The following is a 20,907-nucleotide window of genomic DNA, read 5'->3' as shown; positions in this document are numbered from 1 at the left end:
AAAGGAAAAAATAAAAAAATATGGGTAGTACATTGTTTAATCATATCATGATACTCAATCCTCTCTTTCCTCGTTTAGTTACATGTCAGCTCAGCAAAAAATGTGTAGTTGGTATGTATGATACTACCTATGATATTTTCATTATGACCAGCCGTATATGATACTTTCCACTACGAGCATCCTTATGCGTGTGAGATGGTTTCAAAATCTCCATATGAGTTTGACAAAACGTTTGATTCAATAGTGGGGAGATGGTCTACTCGCCCAGCCCGGAAGGAGACACTCATTAAGTCTGTTGCTCAGGCTTTACCCACTTATATAATGGGAGTTTTTAAGGTACCACTTTCGGTTTGCAATGAACTTACTAGGATGGTAAAAGAGGTTTTTATTGAGGAGCTGAGAAGGGCAAGAGGAAAGTTCATTGGCATGCTTGCGGTGAACTTATGCAACGAAAGTGCAAAGGCGGGGTTGCTTTCCGTGATTTCCGTATCTTTAACCAAGCACTATTAGGCCGGCACGCATGGAGACTGATTACTAAACCCAATAGTTTGTGTGCACAAGTGTTGAAGGCCAGGATTATATGTCCAGTGGGTAAACTTGAAGATATCGTGTTTTCCGGTAATGTATCTTCTTCATGGCAAGCTATTGCGTATAGCCTTGACCTTCTGATCTGGAGGGTGGGCAACGGAAGGAGTATACGGGTCTGGCGTGTTAACTGGATCCCACGACCCTTCTCTTATAATCCCATAACAGTGCAAGGAATGTGTAGAATCAGATGTGTGTCGGACTCGCTCAATGAGAATGGCTCTTGGAATCTGGCATTCCTACAACAATATTTCCTACCGATGGATGTTGTAGAGATTTTGAAATTTGTGCGGCGCCGCGGCTGGAGGAAGACACACTGGCATGGGGTCCTCTGAATATACCTGGCCATGGACAACCCGACCTGGCTCGGCCCGACCCAAAAAAGCCCAACCCGGCCCAGCCCGACGCTGCTCCCGTGCCGGGCCCGGGCCTAGATTTTAAGCCCGAAGGTCGGGCCGGGCCCAGACCCGCCATTTTTGTGATTTACTAAAGGGGCCCGGCCCGAGGCCCGAGGCCTGACGGGCTTTTACACATGCGGGCCGGGCTTGGGCCTGATTTTCTAGGCCCGACGCCTAGGCCGGGCCGAGCCCGAGTCTGGGTTTTCTGCGTCGGGCTTGGCTACGCCTAGCCCTAAGCCCGGCCCAGCCCGAGGGATGGCTAGGTATACCTGTGAAGTACGACGTCTTTTCTGTTAAGAGTGCTTACCGCTTCAGTTTTGAAGAGGCACATAGAAGCACGTCTGCTGGTTCTAGTTCGTGCCCTGATGGCCGACGATCTTGCTGGCAACTCATTTGGTCCACTGATGTATCCCCCAAGTGTCCGGAACTTTGCCTGGCGCATGGCTACAGACTCTCTGCCGACCTGGAGAAACAAACATATTCGGGGCCTTGAAATAAATGATCTATGCCGGGTATGTGGAATTGAATCCGAGGACAGTTTTCACACACTCTGTCACTGTACTTTGTCAAGGATTCTATGGGACATAATGGCAGAAGCTTGGTCATTGCCTTGTATAGGTACCATGCAAAACAATGGGAAAGAATGGTTGCCACATGCTTTGGAGCCTCTTCTTTTTTTTGAACACCACCTTACATTAATTAACCATCGCGAAACTTACAATTGTTCGATACAAAATTCACCACACAAGGTGGTACATCATTAACAAGAATACCATCGGATCTATTGTCAAAACTAAACTTTGCTATTAGATGAGCCACCGCATTGGCGGACCGACTAATCTTAGCCATTTGAAAGCTATTTATCATCTTGGATAAGCTCAGTGCTTCCTTCTTCAAATCAACCAACGTTGACCTCTCAAGGTTCTCTGTTGCAAGGGACGCCACAACAAACGCACAATCAGTCTCTAGAATAATAGGATTGTGAAGAGGAATATCTATGTATAGACCGGCAATGCACGCCCTTAGCTTTGCTTCCTCCACACTCTGACACGACCCAATGAAGTCCCAAGAAGAAACAATGACTTCCCCAGCCGCATTCCTAACCACCACACCCACACTTGCTTCTCTAATGCTCTCCACAAAGCTTGCATCAACATTAATCTTGAAAAAACCAGTTGGTGGGGGAGTCCAATCCGTCTTAGCTCCTGCAATATTAGGTGCCCATCTCAATCCAACCATTGGACCTTTTCCTTTATTTTTCGAGTCCACCAAGTGACACGCGGCAAAAGATGCCCAATAATTCTCCACAAAGCTAGCAGAAGCTGATACTGATTCCTTTCCTTTACCAAATATCAAATCATTTCAAGTGCCAGGCTCTCCAGAAGATGAAAATAATTTGGTCGTGCATGACAGGCCTCAATTGACTTAGAAGAACAAGAAACCAATCATACCCTGTATATCTGAAGACGTTCTCCGTAGGTAGCTGCAGCTTTGGAGCCTCTTCTTGATATTGAGTGTTCAATGTTGCTTATGATGCTTCGGTGTGCGTGGCACATCCGTAACGAGGTGGTTTATCACAATTCCCCGCCGCCCATGGAGGCTTCTAAGCGCTTCTTGGTGAGCTATCTTGATTCGATCATTGGCATCAAGGTGGACCTCTCCTCTGATACAAGTAAAGGGGAATCAGTTGTATCATATGATAATTTTGCTACCCAGGCACATGTGATAATGAAAGTAAATGGTCCTAAGTGGAGTGCTTCCAAAGCTGGATGGGTCAAGCTGTCCACGGATGGATCTATGCAGATGACGGCTCAGCAGGTGTTGGTAAGGTACTTCGAGATAACAAAGGTGCGATCATATTTTTCTCATGCAGGCAACTGTTTTCATGTCGGGATCCTCTCGAAGCGGAGCTGATTGCATGCGTGGAAGGACTGTCGTTTGCAATACAGAGAAGTGATCTTCCAGTTGAGATGGTGATGGATTCAATTGTTGCCGTGAAGTTGATCCAGGCTAAGAAGGTTGATATATTGGTCTACTCGTCTCTTATTATAAAGATTAGATACCTTATGTCTCTTCATGATTCTTATATTACTCATGTTAATCGTAGCCAAAATAAAATTAACAACAGCATAGCAAAATTTGCTCGTGTAGAAGGCGGAACCATGACATGGATTGGCTCGCCCTTTCGATGCTACGTAGCTAGCTACGATTGATTGTATGAACTGCTTTGAGTTGTAAAACAATTTTCTACCCGCAAAAAAAAAATGCAGCCTTACGCGTGTGAACCCTGGTATGTAGTAATCACAGGCTGCGGGATTCAACGCTAAAACATGCAGGTGTGGTCGTGTGTTAGAATTTAGACCGAGAAGTTCTTTCTCTTTTTTTTTCTAATTCCAAAACCAGGTTGTCAACGTCAATGGTATTATGGTAGCCAAAGAAACGCCATCATCTCCGAGTATATATATTTTTCTCCACCTAAGCAGAATTCCCCTGGTAGCTAGCGCGGATGTCGACCAAGCAGCCTATGATAGGAGTATGTTTTTTCATGGTAATACGTGTCTCATTAATAAAATAAAGATTTAGGCAACGTAAACACCGACATTACAAGACTGAAAAGATAGGATAATCCTATGAAAACCAGCGCATGTCACTCCCCACCAAGAAAAAGGAGACAAATCACCTTTTCACCCAAGCTCGACGTGGCTCCATCGCTGAGCTGCAGCTTTACCGGCCTTCATAGTTTGCGTGAAGCAAAACCATTACCGTTGAAAGAATCAGACCGGGGCAACGTGTCCCCAGACACGCCATCGAACTTCAGAACTGACACCCCCGCACGGCTACGACGTCGGAGGAGGAAACCAAAACTGTCAACCTCGAACCACCAACCCAGCACAAGATGCACCTTCTTTCAGTTGTCATCTCCGCAGACAACCGTCTGAGTGTACTCCCGGGCAACAAAACCTTCCCGTTCCACCGTGACGTTGGAGACAATGCCGCAGCAACGAGGACAGAGTAGAAGGATAGACACATCTGAAGGGGTCGCTGCCGTTGCCTCACTGATACCATTCATGAACCCTAACGCCGCTGATCTGAACGATCGGTAAACACACAATGCCATCAACTCGAGGACCCTGCCATGAAGGACACCGTCTGTGTGGGAGTGGAGCTGAGGCGGATTTATTCGACCGGGCACCCCTCCCACTAGCCCAACAGCGTACCACAACCTATAAAACCAAACCCTAACTACAGAGCGGACGAATGGAGTCCTCCCCTCCCTCGCGTCGCCGGAGCAGCCGTCAGAGGGAGAGGGGATCAGCCCTGGCCGGCGAAGATCGGAGGTAGAGGATTGCCTCCCTAGTCACTTTCACGTGGCGGCGGCTAGGTTAGGGGAAACGAGGAGAATAGCTCCCGGTATGAGTACTTTACAGGACGCCTCTTGACCACCTCCATCCAGTATTATTTGTCGCGGATGGACGCAGGAAGTAGTATATTCCTGACTGAATAACGAAGACTGGTTACAAGTACGAGAAAAAAAGTCCAACGGGACATACACACACAACCACTCTGCATTCTTTTTGAAGTGCAGGTGAGGTCACGAGTCACGGCCCTGCCTCACTTTCAACACAAGACCACGTCCGTTGCAGAACAACTGCGCATGCACCATGTTTCCTTCACACATGGGAACTGCTTTATTATTGTACCATCCTCGTCACGACCAAAAATCGTATGGCTGCGACGGAACAAAGTGGGAATGCAATTTGCGCTGGCCGCCGGCGTCACCAACCGTCCACTCACCGGGTTTTGAATTTGCCCAAGCCCGGTCGATCGGCCGGACTGGGTCCTTTCTCCGCCAGGGATCGCCATCTGTCAAGTCAAAGTCCTTCTCTTTTCGGACCAACATGAGAAAAAGTACTCCCTCCGTCTCATTATATAGCATGTTTTCTAACACGCGTAGTTCTAAAAAGTCTTACGTTATGGGACGATCGGAGTAGGATTTATATGTGTAAAAAAAGCTTCAGGCCACCTAGTACATGTCGTAAACGCACACTCACGTACATCATCATTCATGTTGCTGATAAAAAAATAGAGTCCTGCAGGTTTAAGATTAACAAAACCATCACAAATTTATCGTTATCGGCATGATATCATTAATCGCGTAACATTACATGCTCAGTTCGGATGGACGCAATACGATTCCAAACAGTTGTGGTCGTTTACTTAAGTGTCCCGCTGAATATGAAATGTCGAGAAACAATGAATATGAAATATCATCTGCAAACAGTTTAAAAAATATCATACGCAAAAAAAGGAATATGAAATATCGAGAAACAAATGAATATGAAATATCATCCGCAGAAACAAAAAAAAACAATATGAAATATTGAGAAACAATGAATATGAAATATCAGGAAAAAGTACTACAGATGTTTGAGCGTAATTAAATGGTAAAACACATTGGCCATGTGAATGTTACATGGCTTATGTCAGCAACAGTTCAAATTACTACTAATATACAATAGTTTCATGAGAAAAGTCAATGATAAACCTTGAAATAGACCTAGGCATATATGCGGCCAAAAATCCTGTTGGTCGGGCTTGAAGCCCAAAATAAAAGCCTGAAATGTGTAAAATATTGAATTTTACGAAGAACAGAGACAATAATTCATTTTTGTCTTGCAAAATGGTTTAAAATTTATTATTAAATTAGTTATTTTTTAGGCCTTTGCTCGGGTTGTCGGGTCCGGCTTGGTATTTTTCAAGTCAAGCTTTGCAAGCCCAGCAAGAGCCAAAATTGAACGTGGACTACAAAATTGGTTTAGATCAAAACGTTGAAAAATATGTTTCCCTTCAACCATGCTTAAATTTTAGATAGTGTCCATCAATTCAGTAATTCAAAAAATATTTTAAAAACACGGATGTGGGGACTATTGCTTGGAAAATATAGAAATGGCAAGAGATTAATATATTCCGCTTTGTCTTCTTTGTACAGACAAATATCATATTTTGGTTGAATATTTACACTTTCACTACCCATAATACCATGCGACTCACCATTGTTTTAGTTTTGCTAAAAACAATCAAGTCAAGGCTTGAAGCATAGTTCCGTAATTTATTTCTGAAACAACAGGCTACACCGGAGAACTCTGAAGTGGCTCCGCGCTCTCTCCTAGCCCGCTCCTAGCCTCCGCACCCAAGCCCCAGATCTGCCGGCGGCCACTCCGGCCGTCGTCGGCCACCTTCCCGTCACGGCGGCCGCCACTCCGGCGCCGTCGCCCAACCCATGGCCTCGCCATCCTCTCCTTCCTCCCGGCCGCGGGCGGCCAGCCCCGCGAGCGCCGCTGGATGGAGTCCAGCCCGTCCTCGGCGGAATTCGACCACCGCCCCCGTTCCTACCACCTCGCCCTCTGCTCGCCTCCGGCCTCCCCCCACCCCGCTCCCCAGCCCTCGCCGCCCGCTGCACGTCTCGGACCCCGCTCCGAGGTGCACCGGGTCGAGCACGAGACTGGTGATGCCGCTGCTGATGGTGGTGGCTGGGAGGTCGCGCACAGCCGCCGCCGTCCTCGCCCTCCTAGTCTGCGTCGCCGCCGGTGCGACGACCATGGCGGGCGCGCTCGCAACCCCCTCCTCCCCGCGCCTTGGGGAGTGCCCGCGCTGCCTTGGCACCGGGCACCCGCGCTCCGAGTGCCGGAAGGACGTGCGCTGCCGCCGTTGCCGTTTTTTCGGCCACATCGCGAGGTTCTGCACGACCCCCCGCTCGTCCTCTCCGGAGGGCGCGCCGGCGGCCAAGCGCATGCGCCCGTCGTCCCCCCGCTCCATCGGTTCTTCGGCTTCGAGTGTCGCGGGCCCATCCCCACCCGTGTTCTCCGGGCCTGGGCTGGGTTCGTCCTCGGCCTCCACCGCCGCCACCACCACCTTCTCCGCCGCGGTCACTCCCTCGCCGCCTCCCTCGACCACTCCTTCCCTCCCCGCGGCCTTGCTTGTCCCAGCTCGCCGTCCGCGCCCGCCTCCCTGTCGGGCCACCCCGCCTTGCGGCCGGCTGGCGCCGTCTGCTACCTCCCCCGCTCCGCTCGGTTGGAGGAGGCAGAGCGCGCTCTGGACCTTGCCCTGACCGCCATCGTCGCCGGGAACCGCTCTGGGATCTCTGCCGCCGACGTGGCGTGCGTGCTGCGGGAGCGCTTCCAGCTCACGCCGACGGACTTCTCCATCCGCCGTCGCCGTGACGACGAGTTCCTACTCCGCTTTCGCGATGCTGCTACCCGTGCTCTCGTGGCCGCGAGACCCATCCGCGCCGCCAAGTTTCGGTTGCTCATTCACCCCTGGAGTCGCCTCGCCGGGGCCGAGACGGTCTCCCTCCGCAAATCCGTCGACATCGAGATCACCGGCATTCCGGAGCATGGCTGGGATATTTCCTATACCGTGCAGCTCCTCGCCCCGTTCTGCCTCGTCGACCGGCTTGCCCCCGAGACGCTGGACGGCAGCGACATGTCGGTCTTCCGGCTGACGGCCCGGACCACCAACCCCGACGCCATTCCATGCTCCTCCGAGCTCCTTCTGGCTGAGCCTGACGACCTTGCCGGTGCAAACCCGGACCTCGTCGATCGGTTCGCTGTGCAGATGCTGCGTTTTCCATCAATTCACGTTCGACACGCCGCCAACTACCGCTTCCCCGCCCCTCCACCCCCGCCTCCGCCCGCCAGCCTGGACGGCGATGGCGGCCCCGCGCCCTCCCCCTCCTCCGGAGGCGTGGCCTCGCCGGCACGACTTCCCGCCGCCTGCTACTGACCACCGCGCCGCCGGTGCCTCTGGCCGCGGCTCTGGTCGGCATCGGCGTCGCCGCCATGGCGCGCCCCCGTTCCGTGGGTGGCATGGCATTCTGGGGCCCCATCCAACCGTTGGCTGTGTCAACCGTGAGCCCCCGGTCCGTCAAAGGCTGTCGCGGACGACCGCCGCTCGGGGCCAAACTCCTGGTGTGCCCCCGGTTCAAATGCTGGCCATTCTCGATGATCTGTCCCCCCCAGCCAGGCCACCGGCAATGATTTGGGTCTCAATCCCCTCTCCCCGCCCCGGCACGCCTTGGATCCTCCCACCGCCACTCAGCAACTCCGGATCGAGGCCCCACCTGCGTCGCCACCACGTGATCTCACCCGCATGCCGCGCCAATCCTCGTTGGGTGACAGACCCGCTCCTGCTGCGGACGATTCGGCGGACCCCACCTCTGATCCGCATCCTGATCCCACGCCTGAGAGGATCATCGCCTCTGATCCCGCGCCCCGCCCTGGCTGCCGGGCTGTCGCTTGTCCCCCCGGTCGATGCAGGCGGGCCCCGCTTCCCATCCTATGCGCGCCTCCTCCCGACCCCCGATGCATGCGGCCGACCCCGTCACCCCGTTGCATGCAACTGGCCCCAGCGCCCCTCCCACGTCCTGCATGGCTACACCTGCATGGCTACATCCCCTCTGCATGCAGCGGGTCCACGTGCAGTTGCCGACTGCGCACCCCCTCCCGAGGCCATGCAGACGCATGTCCAGGCTCCGATCTTCACCTCCAACGGCCTTGCGTCCTGCCTGATTCCTGCAGATGTTCTTAGCTACATCAACTCTATCAGAACGTGCACCTCTTCCGTTCTTGAGACTCCTTTCGCGCGCCGCAAGCGCGGTGCCGTGCCGCCCAATTTCACGCCACGGCGCAGTGGTCGCCTGGCCAAGGGCGATCGTGGCCTGGATTAGGAGACCAAGGCAAAGCACTTTCTCTTACGGCGCCTCGGGCTTCTCGGCGACGACGAGCCCATCTCGGAGGAAGCACTCGCTCGCTACAACAAGCTCTTCGCCAGACCGCTTGCCGGTGATATAGTTCTTGCATTCGCGGACTTCTTCGGATGGACTGTCCCTCCTGGGCTGCTTGACGGCGTCGCCCCAGCTGTTCCTCGCTTGGTCGAGGTCTGATGCGCTCCTTGCATCACCCTCCCCGCTCCCGTCCCTTCCATGGATCATAGTCTCAAGATCATTTTCTGGAACGTGCGCGGGCTTAATAGTCGTGCCAAGCACACCGCCGTCCTCTCTGTCATCGCTCCTATAGATCCTTGTATCGTGTGTCTTTCGGAAACTAAGATGAGTTTGGTCTCGTTGTCGACTGTGCTTGAGATCTTGGGCCCCTACTTCTCGGACTTCTATTTCTTGCCCGCCTTGGGCACGCGTGGGGGAATTCTTTTGGCCTGGCGTAGTGACCGTGTCGCCCTTGCCAACCCCATTGTGGGAGCGTTTCACGTCTCTGCCACCATTTCCCTCGGCGCCGATGCAACCCCTTGGTGGCTCACGGGCGTCTACGGACCGCAAGATGTTGATGACAAGATGTCCCTTCATGGTTGAGCCCCATGACTTGCGTGATATCATTGCCGCCCCTGGCTCCTCGGCGGCGACTTTAATATGATCACTTCTGCGCGGACAAGAACAACGACAATCTCAACCATCGCACCATGAGCCGTTTCCGTCGGTTCATTGCTGACCACGCCCTTCGAGACATATATCTTCATGGGAGGCGATATACATGGTCAAACGAGCAATACAACCCAACATTGGTGCGCAACGACCGCGTGCTATGCACACCTTCTTGGGAGACCATCAATCCACGGCACCTCCTCCGCTGCTTGTCTATGGCTACTTCAGACCATTGCCCCTTGCTCATCGACTGCGCGCCCCGCGGCGCGAGCAAGCGCCGATTTCACTTCGAGCGATTCTGGCCCAAGCTCAACGGCTTCCACGACACGGTACACGAGGCTTGGAACACCGTGCCACCTGACCCCGACCCGTTCCAGTGCATATATGCCAGACTCAAGGCCACTGCCCGTTGACTACACAGCTGGGGGGCGCGTACTACTGGCAACATCTCTTTGCAGTTGCAGATTGCGCGTGAGCTCATCTATCGCCTGGACGTTGCCCAAGATTGCCGTCCCCTCACGCCGGCCGAGGGCTGGTTGCGCCATGAGCTCAAGCGAGCTTACCTCGGCCTCGCCTCCCTTGAGCGCTCTATCCTCCGGTAGCGGGTTCACCTCAGCTGGCTCCGTGATGGCGACACTAGCGTCGCGCTCCTTAAGATCCAGGCAGCCCACCGCGCGCAAAAGAACTACATGGCTGGCATCCGGGTGGGTTCGCAAGTCCTCACCGACGAGGTGGATATGGCGAAAGCTGCATTCGAGCACTTCAGCTCCATTCTGGGCTCCTCTACCCAAAGGGAGCACTCCCTCGACCTCGACGGCATTGACCCTCGCCACTTTGATCTTCTCGACCTCGAGCACCCATTCACGGAGGATGAGATTTGGAACGCTGTGAAACATCTGCCAATGGGCAAAGCATCCAGACCGGACGGGTTCACGGCGGAATTTCTGCGTGCATGCTGGGCCACGATCAAGACCGACATCTGTGAAGCCTTTGACAAACTTTACGCAATGAATGGCATGGGATTCCAGAAGCTTAATGAAGCATTGCTCGTTCTACTCCCCAAGAAACCGGACGCGTCCGCGCTCTCTGACTACAGGCCGATCAGCTTGATCCACATCATCGCCAAACTCTTCGCCAAGGTCCTCTCCCTTCGTCTGGCGCCTAGGATGAGCCAGATCGTCTCCGCCAACCAAAGCGCATTCATCGCCGGCCGGAGCATGCACGACAACTTCCTTCTTGTCCAGCAAACGGCGCGCCTGCTTCACAATCTCAAGGCCCCGCGCATCCTCCTCAAGCTCGACATTGCGAAGGCGTTCGACACTGTCTCTTGGCCCTTTCTCCTCCAAGTTCTTCGCCACCTTGGCTTCAGACATCGCTGGTGCGAATGGGTGTGCATCTTAGTCTCCACTGCATCCACGCGGGTCCTCATCAACGGCAACCCAGGCCCCCCGGTGGATCATGCTTGTGGGCTCCGCCAAGGCGACCCGATATCTCCGCTCCTCTTCGTGATCGTGATCGACACCCTGAACTCTCTCCTCCAGCACGCGGTCAGCGCGGGAATGCTGCAACGGCTGACCAACCGCCACGCCACTTCCAGCATCTCTCTGTACGCCGACGACATGGTCGTCTTTTGCCACCCGACCACCATAGAGCTTGCTACCAACCGTGAGCTGCTTCGGATCTTCGGCGAGGCCTCGGGTCTCCGCACGAATTTCCTCAAGTGCTCGGCCACACCAATCCGTTTGCGACAAGGAGGTGACATCGACCATCGACTCCATGCTTGCGTGCGCAGTCACCAGCTTCCCCTTGGTATACCTGGGCCTCCCGTTGTCCATGCGCAAGGCACCCTCCTCGTCCTTGCTGCCGCTCGTGGACAAGATCACGCGGAAGCTGGCCACCTGGAAAGCCGCGCTCCTGACCCGTGGTGAGCGCCTTGCGCTCGTGCGCCACGTGCTCTCCGCAATGCCCGTGCACATCCTCATGGCCATCGCCATCAACCCGACTATCCTCAAGATGATCACGCGGATCATCCGTGACTTCTTATGGCACGGCCGGCGTGACGCAAGATCCGGCAGCTGTCTTGTTAGCTGGCCGCGTGTATGTCGACCTCTCGAGTTCGGTGGTCTTGGCGTGTGCGACTTGCACCTCACCGGGATCTCCTTGCGGTGCCGCTGGCTTTGGCTCAAAGCCACCGACCCCTCGCGCCCTTGGCACCACCTTCAGCTCCCAATTGATGATGTGACGTCCCGCTTCTTCCGTGCATCCACATCCTGGCACCTTGGCGACGGGAGAACTTGCCTCTTTTGGAGCGACCATTGGCTCGACGGCCAGGCCGTCTCCGATTTCGCCCTCGGCCTTTTTTCCCTTGTGCCGAGCCGGCGCAGGCGGCACACCTTGGTCTAGGAGGGCCTTGAGCAGCATGCCTGGATTCGCGACATCCACGGCACACTAGGGCTCCCGGAGGTCCTTGAGTACGTCAATCTTTGGCGCAAGCTCCAAGGCGTGACCCTAACCCCCACGCTTGACAAGATATTCTGGCGTTGGACGGCAAATGGCATATACTCGGCCAAATCTTGCTATCATGCTCTCTTTCACGGATCCACCACACCGCCCTCCTGGAAGCTTCTATGGAGGAGCTGGGCCCCTATCAACAACAAGATTTTCCTCTGGCTTGCCTCCCTGGACCGGTGCTGGACGACCGAGCGCCACGCACGACACGGCCTCACGCATGGCACCGCTTGCATCCTTTGCCATCAGGAGACGGAATCCATAGACCACCTCTTAGCTGGATGCGTTTTCGCCCGGGTCACCTGGCACGAAATTCTGTCCTGGTGCCGGCTCATCACCCCGCCCATGGACGGCGCGACGACCTTCTTCGCTTGGTGGGCGCTCGCGGCCGACACCTCGCCGAGCGGCCTGTGCAAAGGGCTCAACTCCATCGTCGCTCTGACCGCTTGGGCCATCTGGAAGCACCGCAACGCCGTCATCTTCGACGGCCTCCACCCCTCCTCCGATGACCTTGTGCTTTCCATCCAGAATGACGCTCGCCATGGGCTAAGGCCGGCGCCAAGGGACTAGCCGCTATTATTCCTGTAACCTGATCATTTGTAATGAGGCTGAGCATCCTCCTCCCCCTGCTCGCTGCATCCCTCCAGACGCCTTCTTATGTACGTCTGCATGGATGCCACCTGTACTAACTTCATTCTTTCTCTTCTATCAATGAAATGATATGCTGCTAAGCGTATTCACCAAAAAAAGGCTACACCATAGATTTTCTTTTTTTGAAATGGAGGCAAAAGATATGCCTCATCTCATTAATTAAGAAGAAGAATGACAAGGCTCTAGAGTTTCATGACCACAAAGGTCAGTGGACAAAGGGATCACTCTCCCGGAATTAAATTTCTCAAATATTTAGCCCCAGCAATGACCCAAATCTTCGCCTCAACCTTGATCGACGCAACCACATGGGTCGGCAGAGATGCCTTGTTTTCAAAAACTCTCGCATTTCTTTCGTTCCAGATTAGCCAACAAACTAGCATTACCCAATTACCATATTTTGAAAGCTGCGACCTCTCACCCTTAACATAATAGTCAAAATTCTTGATGATTATTTTGTCGCTTCTCATTTCTTAGCGTTACACGCATCTACGTATGTTGTAAGACTCGTACAATTCCCTTTTTTTGCTAACTCAGCTCAATTTAAATAAACTATTATAAAAAATCTAGTTATTAATTCATATGGTTTCATACTTCCATTGTTTAGTGTTCAAGTCGGAGACAATACTTCAGTGTCCAAAATGAACATTTGTTCAATTTATAACGTACTAACATACCATCAATAAGATTAGGTACATCAGAACCTTTGTGTACGTGCAGTACTACAGTAGCACTATACAATCCTCAAATGAAAAAAGAAAGAAAAATGTGCTTTGCACGTACTCAACATTCTTTTCTCTGCTGATCCTCAGTTATCAATCTACCGATTCTCAGTTAGGCCACCTATTCCATGGAGTAGCAACATTCTTTGAACGCTTGGAGGTTCTCTTGGAATAAGGGTACGAAGGCATCGACGCTGCCGTCGCCGAAGTTGGACGGCGCCAGGAAGAGCATCCCCTCCGTGGGGAAGTAGGCCGGCATGAAGTAGCTCGGGCTCCCCGTGCCGAAGTCCAGCTCGTAGAACGGGAACGTCAGCCAGCTGTCCACCTCCACGTCCGGGCAATGCGCGTCCTTGCAGACGGCGCTCCGCGCCAGGCCCTCCTTCTCGGCGGCGCCGGAGCTGGCGAAGTCGACGAAAGATTGGAAGTAGGCGCCGTCCACCCTCGCCACCTCGTCGTGGATCACCTGCGCCGCGTGCTTCAGCGGTCGGTTCAGGAGGTCACCCACCGTGGAGCGCGGGAACGCCCAGAGCACCATGTTGCCGAAGTACTCCGCCGGCTGGCCGAGCCGGTGCCGCCCGTCCACGGACAGCCGGATCTTGGAGGTCTCTTCGGGGCTCAGGTCGCGTGCGCGAGTCATGGTGCGCCACAGGTGGGCGAGGATGGTTTCGAACCGGCTGAACGGGCGGCCGCGCCCCTCGGACGCCTTGGCGCGCAGACCGGCGATGAAGTCCTTGGTGAAGTGCGCCTTGTGGATGACGATGTTGTCGGCGGCGTCGCCGTGGTGACCGACCACGTCGGTGGGCGACGGTAGGTAGTACTCCCTGTTACGGTGCTCGTGCTCCACGCGAGGCGACGATCGTGGCTTGAAGAGGTCCTTCTGGTGGTGTACGGGAGGCAGGCCCATGGGGAGCCCTCTAGTGGCGCGCCCCCAGGCCACGAGAAAGTTGCTGGTGGCGTGGCCGTCGGCGACAACGTGGTTGGACGTGAACCCTACAGCGAGCGAGCCACACCGGAACCGTGTCAGCTGCAGCAGCACAACCTCCTGGTGCTCCGCCTCCAGGTCAGGATGCAGCTTGAGCAGCTCAGGCGTGGGCTTCGAGGGCGCCATGTCGACGAGATCCGCGTCCACGGACGCCTCAATCAAGCGCGCGCCACGGTCGTTGAGGATGACGGACGGCGTGCCGTCGGGGGACTCACCGAGCTGCCCGGCAAAGGCGCGGTACTGGGCGAGGACCAGCGCAAGGCCCTTCTCGATGGAGGCCGTGGTGGGCGCGGGCGGCGCGAAGGCGTAGATGATGGCCATCTGCATCTCGAACGTCACCTTGTCGAAGATGGATAGTGGAATGTACTCGGTGGCCGGCACCGGCACTTCGCCGGCAGTATAGGCAGGCTTGACGAGCCTGGAGCTCAACACCTTGACCTTCATTGCTGCGTACTGAGCTTATACCGAAGAAGTAGTTTCTCTGTGGCGGGAAAGATCAAAAGTAGGCAACAAGAGATCGAGCTTGTACGTGGAGGCTTTGCGGTCTTGTACTCTTGTGTTGTGTGTATGATTTGGTGGTTGTCCTGCTGCTGGTTGTACAATTTATAGGACGGTATTGGAGTCTCGAACACGCTCGGGGGAAACGGTAGCCGGCCGGTAGGTGAAATCAAACTACTTGAGTCTAGTACCACTTGTTAATTTGTGTAGTTGAGACTTGAGACTTGGACCTGGCCCGCCTGTAAACCATGCATGTGTTTGACTAGTGACCGGCTGTTACCTAGAACATGCAAATGTCACAAGTCTAAACCGTACCCTCTATTTCACTCCTTTGCGTGCTTTACAAAACAGACCAATATGAAGTCCAGAGGCAATAATACAACTCATGTTATTTATTGTTTTCCCCTCATGGTGTGTCCACGAGAAAATACTGGCTAACCCTATATGGATGTTTGAGTTAGGGCCTCTCCAACACCAACCCCTCAAACCATTAGTATCCGTCCGGCCGCAGCTGTCTAAACACCGCAAGCCATCCAACGCCAAGCCCCATCGGTCCTCGAAGTAGTCGGCCCGCGCTTTTGTAGCTGGCCGAACTGTTTTCGTGGCAAAATCTCTCACTCTCTACTTCCATCCTGGCGCTCTCCATCAAATTCCTGCCCTTATCCCCCACTCTTTTCTTCCCTCCCCGCCGACGCATGGACCCGGAGGAGACCCTGCCGAAGACGAAGGTGGCGGAGAGGTTTGACTTGTTGATGAAGGCGACCAAGAAGAAGTTCAAGCTCGAAGAGAAAAAGGCCATGCTCAAATAGAAGAAGGTGGAGATCGCAGCGACTTTGAAGGACGCGAAGGTGCTCACCTTGAAGGTGGCGGATTTGGCGAAGTCGTCCTTTTCAAGATGTTTCAGCGACAGAAGGATGAGCTGGAGAAGGCGGAGCAAGGAGATCGAGGTGGCAGAGAAGGAGGTGGAGGCGGCCTATACGGCTATGCTGGTAGATTGAGCGTGGAGGCTCGGTAAAGCAAAAACCTAATTTTTCGCATGGACTGCCGGACTGATATTCTTCAGTGATCAGGCATGTAAAACTAAGCATACTTAGAGGGTGTTTGTTTCCAGGGACTTATTGGTTTAGGGACTTAAAAAAGTCCCTATAAGTCCCATCTAAACCAAACAAGAGGGACTTATAGGGACTTAAAGTGGGCATTTGGGACTTATGAAATAAGACTCTCAAGGAGAGTCTTATAGGGACTTATAGTTGTAATATGGTCTTATAGGGACTTATAAGTCCGAGAACCAAACAGGTAGGGACTTTTTAGGGACTTGGGACTTATAAGTTGGGACTAAAAAAGTCTTAGGACTTATGAACCAAACAGGGCCTTACTTCTTTTTTGTTGTTATTGGCCGAGGATGTGATCCGACATGCTATGGAGTAGACATATTTAAATTTCAAACTGCCCTTTACTAGCGGGCGTATAGTGGCTATCGTTTTGGACTGGTCCCTTTGTTCATGGACGAATACGGTGTCTGATTTACGGGTCAGCATTGGAGATGCCTTTAAAACAAAATACTCGAGGAGTACTTTTGTAGTAGGCAATGGGCATTGACGTTGACACTGATCACTAGAATTTTGGCATCAGATAAACATGGTTTTGGTAGAGGCGGCGAATCCCGGTTTGCTAAAACAGATGGAAGATTCTAAATCATGGTTGTAAAGAGATGTCCGGATATATATTAGATAAAGCATGGCTTTGCTTAGATAGACAGCCAACGTCTATCCTTTAATGGAAAATATATATTCGATGGTGGCTGTAAAGGCATGTCCACATACACATACGATGCATCAGTTTATGGGTTTTGACGAGGATAGAGCCATAGAGGTCAGTGATCTAGATGCACATCATCTGCCCATCAGTCAGTGCGTCATAATCATCAAATGCGGCGCAGACAAACCTGCCGGCGTGAGGATATATCATCAATTACTGAAGAGTTCGGGTGCAAGTTGAGCTTGTGCAACCGAAAGCAACTTTTTTGAAATAAAGGCAAAAGATTTGCCTCATCCAATGTGTTAGTTTAACGTGTCTTTCTCATTTGCGTTCTCTTTTGCATTGATCCACCATGCTTGATTTGACCGGATAATGACATGCATGCATGCATGCTGTCAGTGTCACCATGCATGAATAAATAAACTTGACTCGTTCCTGGAAGATTCTATAGCTGTTTGGCACATCAGGACGGCAGCTTGTTTCCATTCCCCGAATCCGCAACCAGTTTGACTGACACCGATACGATGCCAGGTCAGAGCAGAATATTCTACAGATGGCGGCGTCGCATGTCTACTCTACTACTAGGAGAGTACTGCTTCCAGGAAGGAAGACCACGGCCAGTCGTTGTCGGAGCCTCAGAGGTTGACAAAAGTAATCTCATCATGGGTCGGCCGGAATAAACATCACGAAACAAATAGGTGTGGTCGTCTTTTTTTTTCTTTTGACGAGGAAAATAGGTCTGGTCGTCAGTTTGAATTTAGGGCAGAGGGATTCTATTTTTGTCGCTTCTGAAGAAACATCACCCAGTATATACTACAGTATCTGCCTAAGAAATACTTTCTCCGTCCCATAATATAAGAACATCTAGTGTAAAAAAAACGTTCTTATATGATGTGACGGAGGGAGTAATTTTCTCCACCTAATCATATATAGAACAGCCTCGTCAAAATCAACGAATGCTCCCCTGCTAGCGCAGAAATTGACTAAGGAGTGGTCCTCACCTCACATAATCTATATAGTCTTACCTCTCTTTTTGATGAAGACGGCTTCCTACGCTTTTTTGACGATATCCAAACGCGGACAAGTTAACGAGGGTTGATGGTCGCGGTCTAGGAAAATTCGAGTGACACAACTGCGGACGATGACTCTATCTTGTTTCCTTCGGCGAGCGCGCTCAGCCGAGCCATAACCAATTGGCTCATGTTATTAGGTGTGGCAGGCGCATCCATTTGGCACGGTATAATATTGAACACGGTTTTGTTGATTCCCAATCGTCTTAGAATTTCTTAGTTCTCGGTCCACACCGTGGACTGTGTTTGATCATGGTGTAATTCAATTTTTTTTGAAACGGAGGCAAAAGCTTTGCCTCATCCATTAATTAAGATAGAAAAGAGTTTGTTACAAGACACCCAAAAAAACACGGCATGCGGATTACTCGTGTGAAATAAAAGACCCTAGCTTCTTTGCACAGGCGGCGACCCAAAGGTTGGCCTCGATAGCGATGGAGCAGAGTAAGATTGGCGGTGGAGCACTCTTATGTTTGAACACTCTTGCATTACGCTCGTTCCAAATTGTCCATGAGACGAGCATGGTGAGGGAGGCCTTGGCTTGGCGGTTCGGCGTGCCATCGGCGGAGGTGCTTGCCCACCACTCCTCCACCGAGTCAAACAAGGGCCGGAAGTGTCAAGCCCGTGCATGAGGAATTTCTCAATGACCAAAGACCAAGACGCCGGGTGTAGCGGCACTTGTAGAAGAGGTGAGGTCCGCATTCTTGCACCGTCCTGCAAAGAGGGCAGAGATCGCAGTTTGGGCACCCACGCTTTGCCAATCTATATGCCGTCCAAATTCTGTCTTGAAGGGCCAACCAAGCAAAAAAATTGACTTTGGGGGGTGCCCAAACCTTTCAGACCATTATTTCCAAGGGAGAAAGGACCGTCTGTAAGTGCATGTAGTGCCCCTTAGTGATTTTGGTGTATTGAAGACTTATAGGTTAAGAGACTAATGCGTTTGTGAGTGTACACAGATCTATAAGTCTATGAGGAGTTTGATATTTACAGAGAAAGTCGACCTCTAAAAATGAAGTCTTCAACTGAAGACTTTGGATTTCTGAAGACTTTCTGAAGACTTTGAAAGTGAAGAAATTGGTGTGACCGTGAAGACTCTATATTCATGCGAGGAATATGAAGCGTGAAGACTTTGTTTTCGTAGTTTCGTTTTTCTCTTTATTGAGTCATAGGAAACACCGTACTGTTAAAGGGGGTCGAGGAAAAACTAAGGAAAAGTTTCCAAGTGATGCTCATCTCAAAATCCTACACCTACCAATCCTTTCGAGTGAAGCCATTGGAAATCTCATGCAGTTCAGTCAATTTCTTCAGTGACAGAAACGAAGTTCTTCTGGTTTCTGAGGAATTTGTTCTAACTGAGGAGTTAGGAATTCGCTAGTGCGGATTGCCTACAAGTGAGGATCATGATAGCCCTGAGGAATTTGATAGTCAAATTTCCGACTGTTGCTGTGCTATGCGCCAGCTGTCCCAAAATATCTACCCACCTAACAGTCATATCATTGAAGGGCATTTATGTCTTATCATGTCGGGCTGTTCCCTAGGCTATAAATAGCCGCCCCCTACAACCACTAGTTGGTTGGCTGCTCCGAGAGAAACTGACACTTGTCATTAAGAGCATCCCATCCTCTGAGGACTTTGAACGAAAATCATCAAGTGAGGAAAACCCAAACCCAAACACCTACAAACCCAAAGTGATTGAGCATCACTAAAGAAATTGTTCCCTAGGCTAAGGAATTTCCTCACCCTGAAATTGCTCATTGAAGAATACATAAAAATCGCCTATTCACCCCCCTCTAGTCGACTTAACACACTTTCAATTGGTATCAGAGCAAGGTACTCCCTTGTTCTGTGTGATTTTGGTTTAACCGCCTGGAGTTTTAGTTATGTCGACCGTAGGAATGAAGACCGTGTCATGCCCCATCTTTGACGGTCATGATTATCCCAAGTGGAAGGCCATGATGAAGAAGCGACTCATGGTGATGAACAGCGAGCTGTGGACCATCACTGAGATTGGTCTTACCGATCTGTGCAAGATGGCAGAGGCGGATGGCATTCGCAAGTACACTCTTCTCAACCTCACGGCGAAGGACATCATCTGCTCCTGTCTGTCTCAAAATCAGTTCAGGAACATTATGCATCTCAGCCATGCGAAGCTTATCTGGGACCGACTATCTGAGGTCTATGAAGGTCATAGAGCTGACCGTGATCCCTGGTTCGAGGATTTCATGGTATCGCGCAAGGCTATGACTTTTGAGTCAAAATCATCATCCTCCGCACCATGCCTTATGGCAAAAAGTGCCAAGGTAACTGAATGCTACCTGTCTGAGTCTAATGATGATGAATCTGGTGATGAATTTGGACCCAGCTACACCAAACTTGCTTCCCTTGCCACTAAACAACAAAGAGCTTTGGAAAAAGTTCAAAATATGCTTAATGAGAGTGATGATATGCTGGGTGAAGAAATGGATCGCACTAAAACTTTGACTGAAAATCTTCAGAGACTTCAGTCCATGTTTGACAATCTTCAGAGTCATCATAACACTCTCTTATCTGATCATGAGAAACTTTCTTATGAATTTCTTCAAAGAAAGCAAGACCTTGAAAAGCTAAGGGTGAGTTATGAAGATCTTCAGAAGGAGCGTGATTCATTAATTGCTCAACAAATCAGCGCTGCTCAGGAAGAACTTATTCCTCCATGTTTGAAGTGCATTGAACGTGAATCTGCTAATTCTTCACCTGAATGTTCAAATGCTTCTATTGCTGCAAATTCTTCACATGTCTCTGCCATCACTAATTCCTCATCTGAGGATATTGCTAGTATCACTGACGATGCAGGGTTGAAGGAATTGTATATGACAGGCATGTACAAAAGCCTCAAAGGGCATCAGGCTCTTTGTGATGTGCTTAAAAAGTAGATCCTAGACAGGAACCCTAGGAAAGAGGGTATTGCCTTTGAGAGGAAACTCAATGCTGATGGAACATACTGGAAGCCGGAGTAGTATCCCAAAACCTCATGGGTTGCTGCAAACGGACCTCCAGTTATCCATCTACTTTATCTGGCTTTACATGTGAAACTCCTCATTCTTCTGATGAGTCATTTGACTCCAACTATAAGCTGTTCAAAAATCAGAATGGAGAAGTATTTGCTAGATATGTTGGCACTAACTGCAGGAACGGTTCCCCTATGAAGAAAATCTGGGTTCCCAAAAGGTGCCTTCAAAGTCTTCAGGTGAATGCCATCATGACACCACCTGTGAAGAACAGGAACCCCAGATCCAATTCTTCATATGGACCAAATTCTTCATATGGA

At 51.5% G+C, this 20,907-nt stretch overlaps 1 protein-coding gene across 1 annotated transcript; it reads right to left on the bottom strand.

Annotated features, from left to right (window-relative positions):
• Nucleotides 1-13,416: 13,416 nt before the first annotated feature.
• LOC123125309 (putrescine hydroxycinnamoyltransferase 3-like) lies at nucleotides 13,417-14,828 on the bottom strand. Its single transcript, XM_044545823.1, has one exon. It carries the CDS (start codon nucleotides 14,719-14,721, stop codon nucleotides 13,417-13,419), a length of 1,305 nt encoding a protein of 434 aa, XP_044401758.1. The 5' UTR covers nucleotides 14,722-14,828.
• Nucleotides 14,829-20,907: the final 6,079 nt, after the last annotated feature.

This window comes from Triticum aestivum, chromosome 5D (assembly GCF_018294505.1).
Source record: "Triticum aestivum cultivar Chinese Spring chromosome 5D, IWGSC CS RefSeq v2.1, whole genome shotgun sequence".
In the NCBI taxonomy this organism is placed as follows: Eukaryota; Viridiplantae; Streptophyta; class Magnoliopsida; order Poales; family Poaceae; genus Triticum; species Triticum aestivum.
The sequence above is the reverse complement of the archived record's forward strand: the minus strand, read 5'-3'. Positions and strand labels throughout refer to the sequence as shown.

Coding starts and splice junctions, on each gene's coding strand:
- LOC123125309 (XM_044545823.1), bottom strand. CDS start 14,721: ATGAAGGTCAAGGTGTTGAGCTCCAGGCTCGTCAAGCCTGCCTATACT.